The 14904-nt window shown below is 50.3% G+C and overlaps 1 protein-coding gene across 1 annotated transcript; it reads left to right on the top strand.

The window, feature by feature from the left end:
* Positions 1 to 782: 782 nt before the first annotated feature.
* Positions 783 to 11662, top strand: EIF4A1 (eukaryotic translation initiation factor 4A1). Its single transcript, XM_081168003.1, has 11 exons — positions 783 to 871; positions 2644 to 2692; positions 2882 to 3014; positions 4096 to 4235; positions 5437 to 5605; positions 6628 to 6737; positions 7388 to 7531; positions 7644 to 7781; positions 8638 to 8727; positions 9680 to 9759; positions 10787 to 11662. Exons 1-11 carry the CDS (start codon positions 849 to 851, stop codon positions 10929 to 10931), a joined length of 1221 nt encoding a protein of 406 aa, XP_081024129.1. The 5' UTR covers positions 783 to 848; the 3' UTR covers positions 10932 to 11662.
* The last annotated feature ends 3242 nt before the right edge of the window (positions 11663 to 14904 follow it).

The raw sequence follows: 14904 nt of genomic DNA on the forward strand, positions 1-14904 counted from the left end.
CACCCAGTGATTAAATTTCAACCCAGCCCTTTTAACTTTTTGGGGGGGCAAATCTTCCTGCCCAGGAACTTCCACAGCACCTAGAAGGGGGCTCCCTTGTAATGGGGGGGGCCTTTTGCAAAAAATAAATAAATTGCAAATTAATATTTATTTTACCAAAAAAATTGGGAAGGTTTTTTTTGGGGGGGGTGTCTCTCAGAAATGCACCCAGTGCTTAAATTTCAGCCCAGCTCTTTTAACTTTTTTTGGGGGGGTGATTTTGTCAGCCTCCTCTTGTCACCCCCCCCCAGGCCTATATCACGTGGTGCTCTGCCCTCCCCGCTGGACAAAGGCAGCAGGCCCAAAATTCAGGCCCCAACGCCTAACCACGTGGGCCTTTTTCCTCTCCCTGTCTCCCCCCCCCTTTGAACCCGCCTCCTCCTCTTTCGGGCTCCCATTGGCTCGCCGTCTCGACGGACGCGGCCGGCGACCAACCAGAGCCCGGCGCTCCCCGGTGACGTCACGACGCCCGAGTTCTTTCCACCTCTCCCTTTCCCCCAACCCCCCCACGCTCCCCTCTCTCGGTTTGACGTCACCACTAAAAAAAAAACCCGCCCGTCACGGATCCCCCTCGCCCAATGGGAAGGCGGTGGCGGCGAGCCGCTGGCCAATGGCGTCTCCGGAAGCGGAGGAGGGGGAAGGCGGCGGGCCAATGGGGGCGAAGCCGGTCGGGGAGAAGCGCGCGGGGCCAATGGCGTGAGGCGGGCTCAGGGGGAAGAGGGCCAATGGAGGAGGGGCCGCGGGGCGGGGCCTCGGCGGGATGTTATAAGGGGGAGCGAAGCGGGCGGGGCTAGGACCTTTTCCCCAGGATGTCTGCGAGTCAAGAGAGCCGGTGAGTGAGCGGGCGAGCGAGGGAGAGAGCGCGCGCGGCAGGGCCTCCCCCCCCATATCCGCCCTATGGGCCCGTCCTCCCTCAAGGTTCTATCGGAGGACCGAACCATTACGCGGCCAAGGGGGGGGGTTGAACAGGCGAAATAGAGGCGCTTTCCTCACAGCGAAAGAACCGCGAATTGTTTCCTCCTCCTCCTCGCCTTCCTCCATTTTGTTCCCTCGCTTTGAAGTCCCCCACCTCGGCTCATTCCACGTGGCCGGCCAGGTCGGGGCCGTCGGCCCCCCCCCCCATTTTCGGGAGTGGACCCGTCCTCCCCCCGTAAGGTCTCTGTGGCTTTGCGGCCGAGACCATTTTCATCGCGGGGGGGGGGAGAAAAAAGAAAGAAAGCCGGGACGGGCCTCACCGGCGTGTGAATAGGAACTTCCTTCGCGAGAAGCGCCGCCATTTCGGCCGGGAGGGAGCGCGGGGCGTCGGTTTCTGTAATGGCGTTGTCCCTTTTTTCCCCCCACTCAAGTTTTTTTCCCTCGAATCTCGCGGGCGGGTCCATTTTTCGTCGAGAAAAAGGGGGAGAATCTCTTTAAGGCTTTTTTTTGGTGAAGAGAAGGCAATATTCTTTCTGTGCCGAATGTTCCCCGTGTGGAGGGCGAAGGAAAAAAAAGCGGCCTGTCCCTTTTTTCCCCTCTTCCCCCTCCCCTTTTTTCAGCCATTTTGAGCCTTTTCCTCTTACACAAGTTCCCCCCCATTTTCCTCAGTGGTCTGCTCCATTTCCCCCCTCCTCACTTGGACTCGCCCATCCTTTCCCCGCTTCCCCCCCCCCGGGGGGGCAGTTGGGCAATTCCATTTCCGCACCGCCGCGCAGACTTGGCACGGGCGAGCCCATTTTAGAGAAATGGGGGGGCAGAAGCAGCGCTGCCTCTCCCCCCCCCCCGCCGCGGGCGCGTCCATTTCTCCCTTCGTTTCTCTCCTCCCGCCCTGCCTATTGTCCTGTCGCTTCGCATCCGGGAACTCTGCGCCCGTGACGTCACGGGCCTGTGGCCAGAGGCGCGGGGAGGGAGGAGCCTCTTGCCCTTAAAAGGAAAGCAGGAAGAAAGAGGGAGCGGGAGGCACGTGGGGAGCGGCGAATGGGCCGCCAGGGGACACGTTGAGCTTACGGCATCGCCTCCCTCCTCTCCGGCTAGGACGGGGGTGGCTGGGAGGAATGGCTGGAGCTGAAAAGGGGGCCTGTGGAACTCACAGCCACAGGATCAGGGGGGAGAGAACAAGAGCTCTGCTGGATCAGGAATGGCTGGAGTTGACAAAGGGGCCTGTGGAACTCACAGCCACAGGATCAGGGGAGGAGAGAACAAGAGCTCTGCTGGATCAGGCATTTCCTCCCTCCTCTCCAGCTATGACGGGGGTGGCTGGAAGGAATAGCTGGAGTTGACAAAAGGGGCCTGTGGAACTCACAGCCACCAGATCAGGGGAGGAGGAGAGAGAGCAAGAGCTCTGCTGGATCAGGCCAGTGGCGGTGTGCCTCTGGCCAAACGAGTGGGAAAGCCCTGGTGGTGGTGATCAACTTCTGACCTTCCAAGGGGTAAACCCTGCTTTTTCACAGCGGGTGGTGTTATTGGCCTCTACTTGTCACATAAGGCCATTCCTTACATAAGCTATTGCAAAACAAAGTGCCTTTTGGAGCCGTAATAATATGCAATGGGTGGGGAGCGCATTGGTATTTTCCTGGTTGCTCATTCGAGTGCTTCTGAAATGATATGTTGTTGTTTTTCTTTCTCTAGACCTAGAGACAATGGCCCCGAAGGGATGGACCCCGATGGTGTCATTGAGGTGAGAAACTACCCATGTCCGGAGTCAGTTGGATAACTAAATAATGGGGGGAACATACCATGATCTCTATCCCAACCAACACAATGGCATCCAGATTGCCCAAAATACCCTTCTGGGGGCTTGGGTGTTTCTTTTGAGAGGTTTGGGGCTTGGCGGTGGGATCTCACCTTTCCCTGCTTCTCCCTACAGAGCAATTGGAACGAGATCGTTGACAGTTTCGATGACATGAACTTGTCGGAGTCCCTCCTGCGAGGAATCTACGCCTATGGTTTTGAGAAGCCCTCCGCCATTCAGCAGCGAGCCATTCTCCCTTGTATCAAGGGTGAGGCTAACTGCTCAAGCACACTTCTTCAAAGGCGGGTGGGGGCTCTGTGTAAAAGGAGGGGAGTACAGGGAAAGGCAGGCAGCGAAAAAGAGAATACATTGATTTCTAAGTTTACTGCTTTGAGTGCTGCCCTGACGAGCAAGCATTTAAGCCCCATATAGCAGAATATATGCAGCAAATGATACCAAACTGACTTCTGCTTCAGTTAAGTTTAGTATTGCCAGAAAAGGGACTTTGCTGCATCAGATCAGCATCCTCTTCTCAGGCCACCCAGATTCCCCAAACAGTAAAATCCTAGTCAAAATAAAAAAATTCCTTCCAGTAGCACCTTAAAGACCAACTAAGTTAGTTCTTGGTATGAGCTTTCGTGTGCATGCACACTTCTTCAGATACCATGCATGCACACGAAAGCTCATACCAAGAACTAACTTAGTTGGTCTTTAAGGTGCTACTGGAAGGAATTTTTTTATTTTGACTATGGCAGACCAACACAGCTACCTATCTGTAAGTAAAATCCTAACACAACTAGCATTCAGAGGTTCCCTTTATGCTTCAGGGAGTGACTTCCATAGTTGTGTGGAGAAGTCCGTCCTTCTGTCTGCCCTCCAGATATTTTGAGCTTTCATTTCCACTCGTCCTCTATCAACGTCGCTGTTCTGGCTAGAAATGATGGGGATTTGCAGTGTTAAAAATCTGGCATGCACCAGGGTGAGGTGGGGGCTGGTTTTTTTCTGATCAACAATACTAGGCAGAAAGGAAGGAATTTTGGGAGATCTTTCCAAGTTATTCCCACCTAACACTGCAAATGCAGCTGCCCTATTTGCCTCCGATTCTTTTCTCCATCATCCCCCTTGCTACTGGGCAAAGAGGCACCTCTGAATGTGGTGACTGTCTTATATCTAGCAGGGGGACATCAACGTTACCCTATTCATCCCAGCACAGCGTTCCTCCCCGTGGCTGTCGGCTGGTTCATGCTGGGGAAACACTTATCCTGTCACAGCTCCCTCTGAGGTTGGCGAGATGTGCTAGTTGTCCTTTGTGTGTGTTTGTGACGCCGTCCTGCTTTCCTTCTGCCCAGGTTACGATGTGATTGCTCAGGCCCAGTCTGGCACTGGGAAGACCGCCACTTTTGCGATCTCCATCTTACAGCAAATTGAGCTAGACCTGAAAGCTACCCAAGCGCTGGTCCTGGCCCCAACAAGAGAGTTGGCTCAGCAGGTAAGCCTTTCCCCCCTCTTTCCAGCCCATAGTAATAATAATTAATAATTTATTATTATTTATACCCTGCCCATCTGGCTGGGTTTCCCCAGGCACTCTGGGCGGCTCCCAACAAAATATTAACACCATCAAAGATTAAGAACTTCCCTAAACAGGGCTGCCGTCAGATGTGGCCAGCTTTGTCTTGTATAAAAACCACGTGTCCTCTTTTTGCAGGTGGAACTGAGGGCCCCAAAAACAAACTCCAGAGGTCTCCATTCATTCCTCTGGTTTAATGGGCAAAGAGGCGCCTTTATCAACTGTCTGACAGACAGAACGTGCACAGGTGAAGCTTTATCCATAATTGCATTTCTGTACTAGGAAAGGCTTAACCTGTTGGAGTTTCTGCCTGCCGCACAGCTGTGAAAGGCGCAAGGACCCTGCTTCCCCCCCCTTTCCACCAAAATCTGAGCAGACGTGTATAACGTTTCATTGTAAATCAACAACGCAGGGCTAGAGACTTTTTATTTTTAAAAGTTGCTATTCAGTTTATATCCTGCTGTAAACCTATAGCCCTTGCTGGATCAGGCCAAGGCCATTCACCACTGGCCCATCTAGTCCCACAATCCTGTTCTTGCGTTGAGTTTCTCCAACCCCTCTTAAAGCCATCTGAGTTGGTGACCTTTGCTGCCTCCTGAAGGAGGGAGTTCCACAGATTAACACGCCACTGCGTGAAGGAGTGCTTCATCTGTCCCCTTAAGTGACCCTGCTTGCCTCCCAGCCTCCTGTCCTCCCTTTGACATTGGCTCCCAGCCTCTTGTGTCCTGCGTCTCCTTCCCTGGCGTGCAAGAACATTTGGGGGGGGGGGCTTTATTCCGTTTCTCCTGGCCTGGTCCCGCTTCACAGAGTGACACCGAAGAGGCTTTCCGCTGAAGAAAGGAATCGCTGCCTCCGCTCCGGCCCTGTTCTCTTCCGTCCATCTTCCCTCCCCCTGCCAGTTGACGAAAGAGGCACCTTGCAAAAAGTGGGGGGCCTCTTTTTCTCCGGCCGGGGCACAGCGACCATCCCTGTTCATCCCAGCACAGTGTCTCTCCCGTGGCTGTTTGCTGGTTCATGCTGGGGAAACAAAAGTGTTGGCACCGGGAGGCCATTGCCCTTGACCAGCGCCAGGTAAGAGAATCGAGGCCCCGCTAACAATTCTGCTCCTCTCATTGTCCCACAGATCCAGAAGGTCGTGATGGCCCTAGGAGACTACATGGGCGCTTCCTGCCATGCCTGTATAGGCGGGACTAACGTCCGCGCCGAGGTGCAGAAACTGCAGATGGAGGCCCCCCATATCATTGTCGGGACCCCCGGACGTGTCTTTGACATGTTGAACAGGCGATACCTGTGTAAGTATCTCCATTCTTCAGTTTCCCTCCAGGTAGCAGCGCAATGGGCAACTCGTGATCTTACAATCTTTATAATAATAATAATTTGTTATTTGTACCCCACCCATCTGGCTGGGTTTTCCCAGCCACTCTGGGCGGCTTCCAACAAAGATTTAAAATATGTTGAAATGTCACACATTAAAAACTTCCCTAAGCAGGGGTGCCTTATTAGTAAATAAACTCAAAAGAAATTAGTAAATAAAACACAAAGAAACTTTACGGCAGTTTGAAAGCAGCCTATGGTTCAATGTTTGCTTGTTGCAGGACATTGCCTGAAACACCCATTTCCCCCAACATCTGGTCTGCCTGTATTTTTATGTAACAAGTTCGCTTAATTGTAGTTATTACAGATTAAGCTTTCTCAATCCCTTTGGCTCTAGTAGGCTGCCATGACCTTAGCAGCAGTTTTAACGTTAGACACTATTCTTCAACCAGAATTTGAATCCATGGATTCGGGACCTGCCTTCTGTAGCAGGAAAGAACAAGCTGGCTCCATCTTCCGTGGGAGATCCCTTCAGATATTTGAAGCGGGGTATTGGGTGGGATAGAAAGAATAGGCTATTGGGCAGGGTAGAAATAATAAATTATTATAGGTGCCCTCAGTCTTCCCCAGACTAGACACACCCAGCTTCCTCGAAGCGTTCCTCATCAGGACTTTGTTACCAGCCTTATCTCTGGCTTGTGTGACTTTGCTCTTGGCAGCAGAGTTGCCATTTTCATAAGCCAGATCCGTATCGCCCCGTCTTGCTGTTCTGTGATGATCTCCCATGCGTGTCATCTGACTCCCATCAACCCCCCATATTTCCCTCCTGGTTGGCGTTCTGCTGTGCTGGGAGAGAAAGGTGCGGGTTTCGGAAGTGATCATAGCTCTTAAAAGATTCCTGAGAACAGCAGCTTCACCCAACCACCATCCCATTAAGGAGACAATCTGTACACACACACACACACACAGTCCTCACCAAGGCTCCTTTTTGTCTCTGCAGCGCCCAAGTTCATCAAGATGTTTGTGCTGGATGAGGCCGACGAGATGTTGAGCCGAGGCTTCAAGGACCAGATCTATGACATCTTCCAGAAACTGAGTGGGAACACACAGGTACGGCAATTTCTCACCTTGCAGGGGCAGAGAGTTCCACAGGGCTTGGCCAATGGTGCCCAAAGCTCATCGTCATCAAATGAGCCTCATTAGGCTCTTTAGATCTCTGCGATGGAAGGTTTAGGCCAGCGGTGGCCAAACTTGGCACTCCAGCTGTTTTGGGACTACAATTCCCATCGTCCCTGACCACTGGTCCTGTTAGCTAGGGTTTGTTTATTTATTTGAACATGGATATTTATTGAATTTTATCATTCATCATGTTGTTTACAATTATTCTCCCTCCCCTCCTCTGGACTTCCCTCAACTCCCCCTCCGCTGAGATATTTAGTTTTATTTATTGTATCCTGCTTTTCCTACACAAAAATAAAATCCCTTATCATTTCTTCGCTGATGATGATGGGAGTCCAAAAACAGCTGGATTGGCCACCACTGTTAAGCAAACCTTGAGGTACCCTGGGCCTAAATTGCTCACAGCTTTGTTCAAGGACCTTGAACCCGGCTCACGGGTGATTTCCCTCCCCCAGTAACCCGACTGCCACATTCTGCAGCAGCTGGAGGCTCCTGAGCCAGACCCAGGGCAGCCCCACATAGAGTACATAGCCTTGAGGGTACCAATGTATTGACCCACAGCCCCTCTGCCCCCTTTCCAGGTGGTGCTTCTGTCTGCCACCATGCCCATGGATGTCCTGGAGGTGACCAAGAAATTCATGCGGGACCCGATCCGTATCCTGGTCAAGAAGGAGGAGCTCACCCTGGAGGGTATTAGGCAGTTCTACATAAACGTGGAGAGGGAGGTACGTGGCGACTGTTATGCAGGGCTTATGGGGTGGCCGGGAGGAGGTGTTGATTTAAATTTGGAGTGGGTCTTCTACTTCGGTTATAACTCTCCTACCTCTCGTGCCAAAGGAGTGGAAGCTGGACACCCTGTGCGATCTCTACGAGACCCTCACCATCACCCAAGCCGTCATCTTCATCAACACCCGAAGGAAGGTGGACTGGCTCACCGAAAAGATGCATGCCCGGGACTTCACAGTTTCCGCCATGGTGGGTGAACGAGCCTTTTCTTGCAGGGAGGGGGGAGTCCTGTCTCTCAGTCTATATAAATTGCTTCTGTGGAATGGGCCCGGGAGCCTTTAAGCACAAGCTGTGTTAATAGGATTGCAGGCAAGAAACTAGATAGTGGTTTTTCAAGCCCGCCCACCCCTCTTCTGTACGCTATAAAAAGCATTGTTCAGAATAGGGGTTTTCGCAACCCACTGAAATTGAAAGCAGTAGCAATTGCAGTTACTCTAAATCCAATTAAAATGTCAGTTTAATGCAACAAAACTGTTTTAACTTCAACCAGCAATCACCAACTTTTCAAAGGCATTTACAGGACATCCTTGCCTCTTTGCGCTGTCCTCAATAATCTCCCTCCCCGCCGCCCTGAAAAAGTTGGCCACCAAGGATTAGGTGTCTTGTGAACTGAGTTGGGGGAGACTTTGATGCTGTCCCAGGAATGAAGAAAGGCATGCTGTGAATTTAACTAAAGTGTGGCTTTTAAAATTGTCAATAGCTTTAGTTTTCTCAACAACAACAAAATAGGAGGAAATGGTAAATTTTTCAACCTTCAGGTTAGAGAAAAAGCAGCAATTTAAGCGATCTGAAACAAAACATGCAATTCAGATAAACAATAGCGTCAACACCATGTAAGAAACAAAAGATTATCCAAAAGTGAGATCAGGGCACAAATGAGATGATTCTGTAATGTGACGCGAGAAGAAAATGGGAATAGTCACGTTTGGCAAAGAAAATGGGAAAGGGTTGTTGGGTTCTATAATTTTCCATAAACTTACAAAATTAGATTAAGGTGCTGGGGGTGAAAACCAACTCTCTCTCTCTCTCTCCACCTTCTTTGCAGCATGGAGACATGGACCAGAAGGAGCGTGATGTCATCATGAGGGAGTTCCGCTCTGGCTCCAGCCGTGTCCTGATCACCACAGACTTACTGGTGAGTGTGGGGCGTGGAAGAGGGACATCTGCTGCACGTTGGATGATTCAGGAGAGGTTGAACTGTGGAACTCACATCCACAGTGGGCAATAACGGCAAATTCATGGAAAACGCCCTTGTGCAGTGCAGATTAGTTGCACTGCAGAGAGCTTGCTGGGGAGACCACACATTACAAGGAACACAAAATAACTTTAGCAAGCTTTTAATAACAAAAACTCCTTTTGCATTAAATATATCAACAAGCATGACCCATCCACCAGGGTACTGAGAGAGCTAGGTGCTGCTCTCCTAGAGAGCCAGTGTGGTGTAGTGGTTAAGAGCGGTAGTCACGTAATCTGGGAAACCAGGTTCGTGTATCCGCTCCTCCACATGCAGCTGCTGGGTGACCTTGGGCCAGTCACACTTCTCTGAAGTCTCTCAGCCCCACTCACCTCACAGAGTGTTTGTTGTGGGGGAGGAAGGGAAAGGAGAATGTTAGCCGCTTTGAGACTCCTTCGGGTAGTAATAAAGCGGGATATCAAATCCAAACTCTTCTTCTTAATATACTATACCCAATTGCCAACACAGCTTAATTAACACAACAGCACCTGCTATACTGCTTCACAGCTGTAAAACTGAGTCACGTTATTTGCTCTGACCCTTAAAGACACACATCTTGTGGAACAATAACGAACCTTCAAATTTAAAGAGACCGTTCAGCTTGTGGGTCTGCCATGTTTGTCCGGTCGGCTCCGCACCCAAGGAGATTCCCTCTCTGCCTGGCTGGCACAGTGCTGCTGGTGGATTGTAGCTCCTTGGCACACAAATCGCGGGGGCTGCTCTTCCCCACGGCTGGCACCCGCCACCAAGGTGCCCTGCCACGTAGCAACCGCCCACAATTGAAAACTTGTGAGCGCAACAGGGTGATAACTGTTGGCGAAACTGCTAAACTGCCCCCACTTCTCATTCCCAGGCCCGTGGCATTGATGTCCAGCAGGTGTCCCTGGTCATCAACTACGACCTGCCAACCAACCGTGAGAACTACATACACAGGTGAGATCCTTGTTTTTCTCCCCCTCACTTTCTGGTACCTCTTGGGTTTCCTTTCCAACCCTTCTGTGCTAAGATGGCAGGCTCTCCTTCCTTGGTGGTTTTTAAGCGGAGGCTGGATGATGCCCACCTGCAGTTCTGCGATTCCAGGCCAGTTGGCCACCTGCTTACCTCCTGCTCCCCCCAGTAAACGCTTCTCTGTCGAGAAATGATGCACATCTAAAAAAATGTGTCGCCAGCGTGAAAAGTTTGGAAAGCTATGGTGTAGGTGCTGCAAACAGCCACAGTGGTGGCAGCCACAATTTGCAAACCCGAGAAGCATTAATCCTACCAAACCTCCCCCAGATATCTGGAACCACTCTTTATTATAATGCAAAACAACAACCACCATCCCATGATGGTGTTGTGGTGTTGTTGCGGTCACGCAGCTGGCGCTGTGGTCTAAAACACTGAGCCTCTTGGGCTTGCCGATCAGAAGGTCGGCGGTTCGAATCCCCGCGATGAGGTGAGCTCCCGTTGCTCGGTCCCAGCTCCTGCCAACCTAGCAGTTTGAAAACACACCGGTACAAGTAGATAAATAGGTACTGCTATGGCGGGAAGGTAAACGGCAGTTCCATGCACTCTGGATTCTGTCACGGTGTCTCATTGCGCCAGAGGCGGTTTGTTCATGCTGACCACATGATCTGGAAAGTTGTCTGTGGACAAACGCCGGCTTCCTCGGCCTGAAAGCGAGATGAGCGCTGCAACCCCAGAGTCACCTTTGACTGGACCTAACTATCCAGGGATCCTTTTAGTGTATTTTTGGTCTTTGTTGGAAGCTGCCCAGAGTGGCTGGAGAAGCCCAGCCAGATGGGTGGGGTACAAATAAAATACTAATATTGATAATATTTATTACCTTTACCTTGCCTAATGGGCACCTGACTGGCACTCTGAGAACAGGAAGATGGGCCTGATCCACCAGGCCTTGTGTCTTTTACCTGCTCCCCCCAGTAAACACTTTCCTCTTTCTCTTTCTTTCGAACCCCTCCAGGATCGGCCGAGGGGGCCGTTTTGGAAGGAAAGGAGTTGCGATCAACATGGTGACGGAAGAAGACAAGCGCACGCTTCGCGACATCGAGACATTCTACAACACCTCCATCGAGGAAATGCCTCTCAACGTGGCTGACCTCATCTGAGCTGCCTTTGTTAGGGGCTCACTGTGCCTGCGAGAACCCCCCTTCCCGCCCCCCAATTAGGCACAATCCTCTCTTACCCCCCACCCTTACAAAAAGACCTGCCCTTTTCTATTTTTTTGAGTTTTCTTGCCTTTTGAATAAATGTCACTCTCTCTGGGGGCAGAATGACCTCTTTTAGTGTTTACTGGCGCCTTTTCTCTGTCTCGGTCTCTTCCCCCCCCCCTTACTTGTCGACTTCACTAGGAATCCGGGGAGCAGATCTTAGAAGCCACGATTCCTGGCATCTATAATCTCCTCCCTGCTGTGCCCCACCCCACTCCCCACCAGGGAAAAAAGACGTATTTCATAGTCTCTTCAAAATTCAACCTTTCAACAAAATCGTGGTGCTATAGCAGGAAAGACACCCCCCCCCCTTGGAGAATCGAAAGGGTGTGGGTGTTTCTGTTTTCTCCCTGACTTAAAAATCATTGGTTCAGAAAAAGGAAAAAAAATCACTGATTAAAAGCAAATTGCCAAGACGTTTTGTTTCCCCCCTCCTATGTGTATCTCAGAAATGAGACCTTTCCCCCCAACACACTTTGTTAAGATAAAATCTAAAAAAAAATTGAAAACTTTTCATACGGCAAAAAAATCTGTACGTGCAACCTTAAGACCTTTTTTTTTTGTATAGCTATTATTTATTCAAAAGGAAAGTTACAGTGACCAAAATAAACGTGATCTTGAGAAAACTCTATGCGCCTTGGGTGATTTTTGTAAATTTTTAAGGAAGGGGGGGGGTGCCTTACTTGACCATTTTCCTCCAAGAATATTAGTGCTATCAAATTGGGGGGGGGGGGGCTTGCTTTTATATAACAAGTTTTTCTTTCAAGGTCTTCAATCCTTTGAGGTAGCTTAAGCTAGGCTGGCCCAAATGTGGCAAGGTAGGGATTCGAACCCTGCTCTTCCAGCACCCTAAGGATTTGGCCGCAGTGGCTGGACACGGGGTCTAGAAGCTTGCTTTTTTAGGAGGAAGTGGCGGCAAGCTTCCATGCTGTGATAGCTTTTCTTTTAATGCACAGCGGAGGTCTTTGAGATCCTGCCTTAAAGAAAGGTGTGATGCAAAATGAAGGCATTTTATCGCAGGTGCGAAGAACAGGAAATGCTAAGAAAGAGATCAGTAGGGGGAAAAGACAGCCACAGAACCGAGAAGTTGCACAAAAAAATGAAATTCCATGAAACAAGAAGTAATCGACTAGAAATATTATCTTGTGGAAATAAAAAGAATCAAAAAGTTTAAGGGAAAAAATTAGAAAAACCTAAAATTGAACACGGCCTTAACAGGATGCCGGCTACAAACCTCGTTTTGAGGACTCAAAAGATAACAGTTTCTAATACTGAATTTGTAAAAAAGGTTTGAAAAACTAAATGGCAAGTTTTTGACACAGCTTGGGTTTTGAAGTCTGAAAATGACCACGGTGGTGGTGCTTTCTTTGGGATGTATCCCTTGACGCCCTTAACAGACATTTCCTCAACCAGTTCTTGTTGGGCAAGCAGAGTGGGGTGGTCAACTGGGTGGGTTTTGCTAATGCACCTGGGAGCAGCTAAAGGTAAAGGGACCCCTGACCATTAGGTGCAGTCGTGGCCGACTGGGGTTGCGGCGCTCATCTCGCTTTACTGGCCGAGGGAGCCGGCGTACAGCTTCCAAGTCATGTGGCCAGCAGGACTAAGCCGTTTCTGGCAAACCAGAGCAGCGCACGGAAACGCCGTTTACCTTCCCGCCGGAGCGGTACCTATTGATCTACTTGCACTTTGACGTGCTTTCAGACTGTTAGGTTGGCAGGAGCAGGGACTGAGCAACGAGCTCACCCCGTCGCGGGGGACCTTCTGATCGGCAAGCCCTAGGCTCTGGTTTAACCCACAGCACCACCCGTGTCCCTTGGCAGCCTCCAAATGGGGTCCAAGGGCTGCCCCACAAAAAGCGTGCTGCAGTAGTCTAGGCATGGCTGCCTGGCCTTAAGCCTCAGACAGCAGTAAATCATCATCTCTTTCTTGAAGCAAAGGTAGAGGACTTGGGGGGGGGAACAGGCTTGACCCCCCCCCAATAGGTAGGCCCTGCTTCCAACCCCAGAGTTGCCCCATATGGGTACCCTTCTGAGGCATGATGGGAACTGTAGTCCAGACTATCTGGAGGCTTAGCATATAATAGCGGTGTGCCTTCCTGCAAAATCCAACATTGCGATTTCATGTTGTGAGATCTTACAGGTATAGGGTGGCATGCAGATTTGATTGGTTAATGAAAACGCTTGATGGAGTACGCTGAAATGGTGAACTTGACTGGAAGACTCAAAGATAAGGACAAAAGAGACTTTTTTTAAAAAAAAAAGGCTGGGAACCTTTTAGGTTATACCTACAGAAAGAATGTAAAGAAAGAAAAGCAGTTGCAGGGTTTGACCAAAAACGTACAATTGGCAAAATAAATAGTGAAAGTAGAAAAATGAGGATAAAATGTTAGGAAGGACCATATTAAGATAATAAGCAGGAGAAATGAATGTGTAAAAAACCAGGAAGGGAAGTCGTGGGGAGGTGGTACTTGAGAATTCATTTTGTGTTTATATTGTTTGTGATTTTGTTTAAAAAATATAAACTTTAATAAAAAACATTTACCAAAATAATAATAATTACACTAACGAGGCAAGCCACATTGGGGCTGTGTTGCTCGGAAAGTGTGGGCTTATGACTACTTCAGTTGTATCTAATAACGTAAACCTTCTGTAAGCGAACAGGTGGCAGGTTCGATTCCCATCCTAGGCCGCTGCACATTCCTGCATTACAATTTATTGTGTATTTCGTATTTGTGGAGGGATGTGGGTGGCGCTGTGGCTTAAACCGCAGAGCCTAGGACTTGCCGATCAGAAGCTCGGCAGTTCGAATCCCTGTGATGGGGTGAGCTCCCGTTGCTCGGTCCCTGCTCCTGCCAACCTAGCAGTTCGAAAGCACATCAAAGTGCAAGTAGATAAATAGGTACCGCTCTGGCGGGAAGGTAAATGGCGTTTCCGTGCGCTGCTCTAGTTCGCCAGAAGCGGCTTAGTCCTGCTGACCACATAAAGTGAGATGAGCGCCACAACCCCAGAGTCAGCCACGACTGGAACTAATGGTCAGGGGTCCCTTTACCTTTACCTAATATTTGTGGGGAGCTGCCGAGAGAGGCCAAGGAAACCTAGACAGATGGGTGGCATGATAAATAGTAAAATTATTATCACGATTGATGACGCTCGTGTTCCCATCCGGTTCCAGAAGCCCCTGCTATCCTCTGTAAAAAGTTGCCCAATTCTCCTTTTGAGCCACCTTGAGCTGTGGTCCCAACCGTCAGGTTGGCGGCTGGGCTGGGCGGAAGAAACTCACTTGGGGCTCATTTTGGGTGTCTTCCCCATCACATGAGTGTCAGACTGTCCTCCTGCGGGCTGAGATGAGGAAGGAGGGATCTGCTGACTCACAGGCCAGCGAGGCCACCGTGACACACAGCCGGGTGATCTGTCTTCCCGGCCCAAGTCGGCTCGCAGCTCATCTCCTGCACCAGAGACCACCACCACCTGCCTCAAGGCACCCGGTATCGCCAGCATCATCGAGACCAGCAGTGCTGTTTCCTTTGTTGTTGTTGAGTCGTGTCCGCCTCTTCGTGGCCCCCTGAACCAGAGCATGCCAGGCCCTCCTGTCTTCCACTGCCTCCCGCAGTTTGGTCAAACTCATGCTGGTCTCTTCGAGAACACTGTCCCACCATCTCGTCCTCCGTCGTCCTCTTCTCCTTGTGCCCTCCATCTTTCCCAACATCAGGGTGCCCAGTTCTCTGGTCCAGGAGTGCTCTGGTCCAGGGGGTCACGAAGAGTCGGACACCACTAAACGACTAAGCAACAACCACAGCAAGAATGCCCCACTTTGGCCTGATCTATCTGCAGTCCTCTTCTTATTGGAACGTGTCCAGAGGAGGGCAACCAAA

Source organism: Podarcis bocagei (assembly GCF_964188305.1).
Source record: "Podarcis bocagei genome assembly, chromosome: 13".
Taxonomy (NCBI): domain Eukaryota; kingdom Metazoa; phylum Chordata; class Lepidosauria; order Squamata; family Lacertidae; genus Podarcis; species Podarcis bocagei.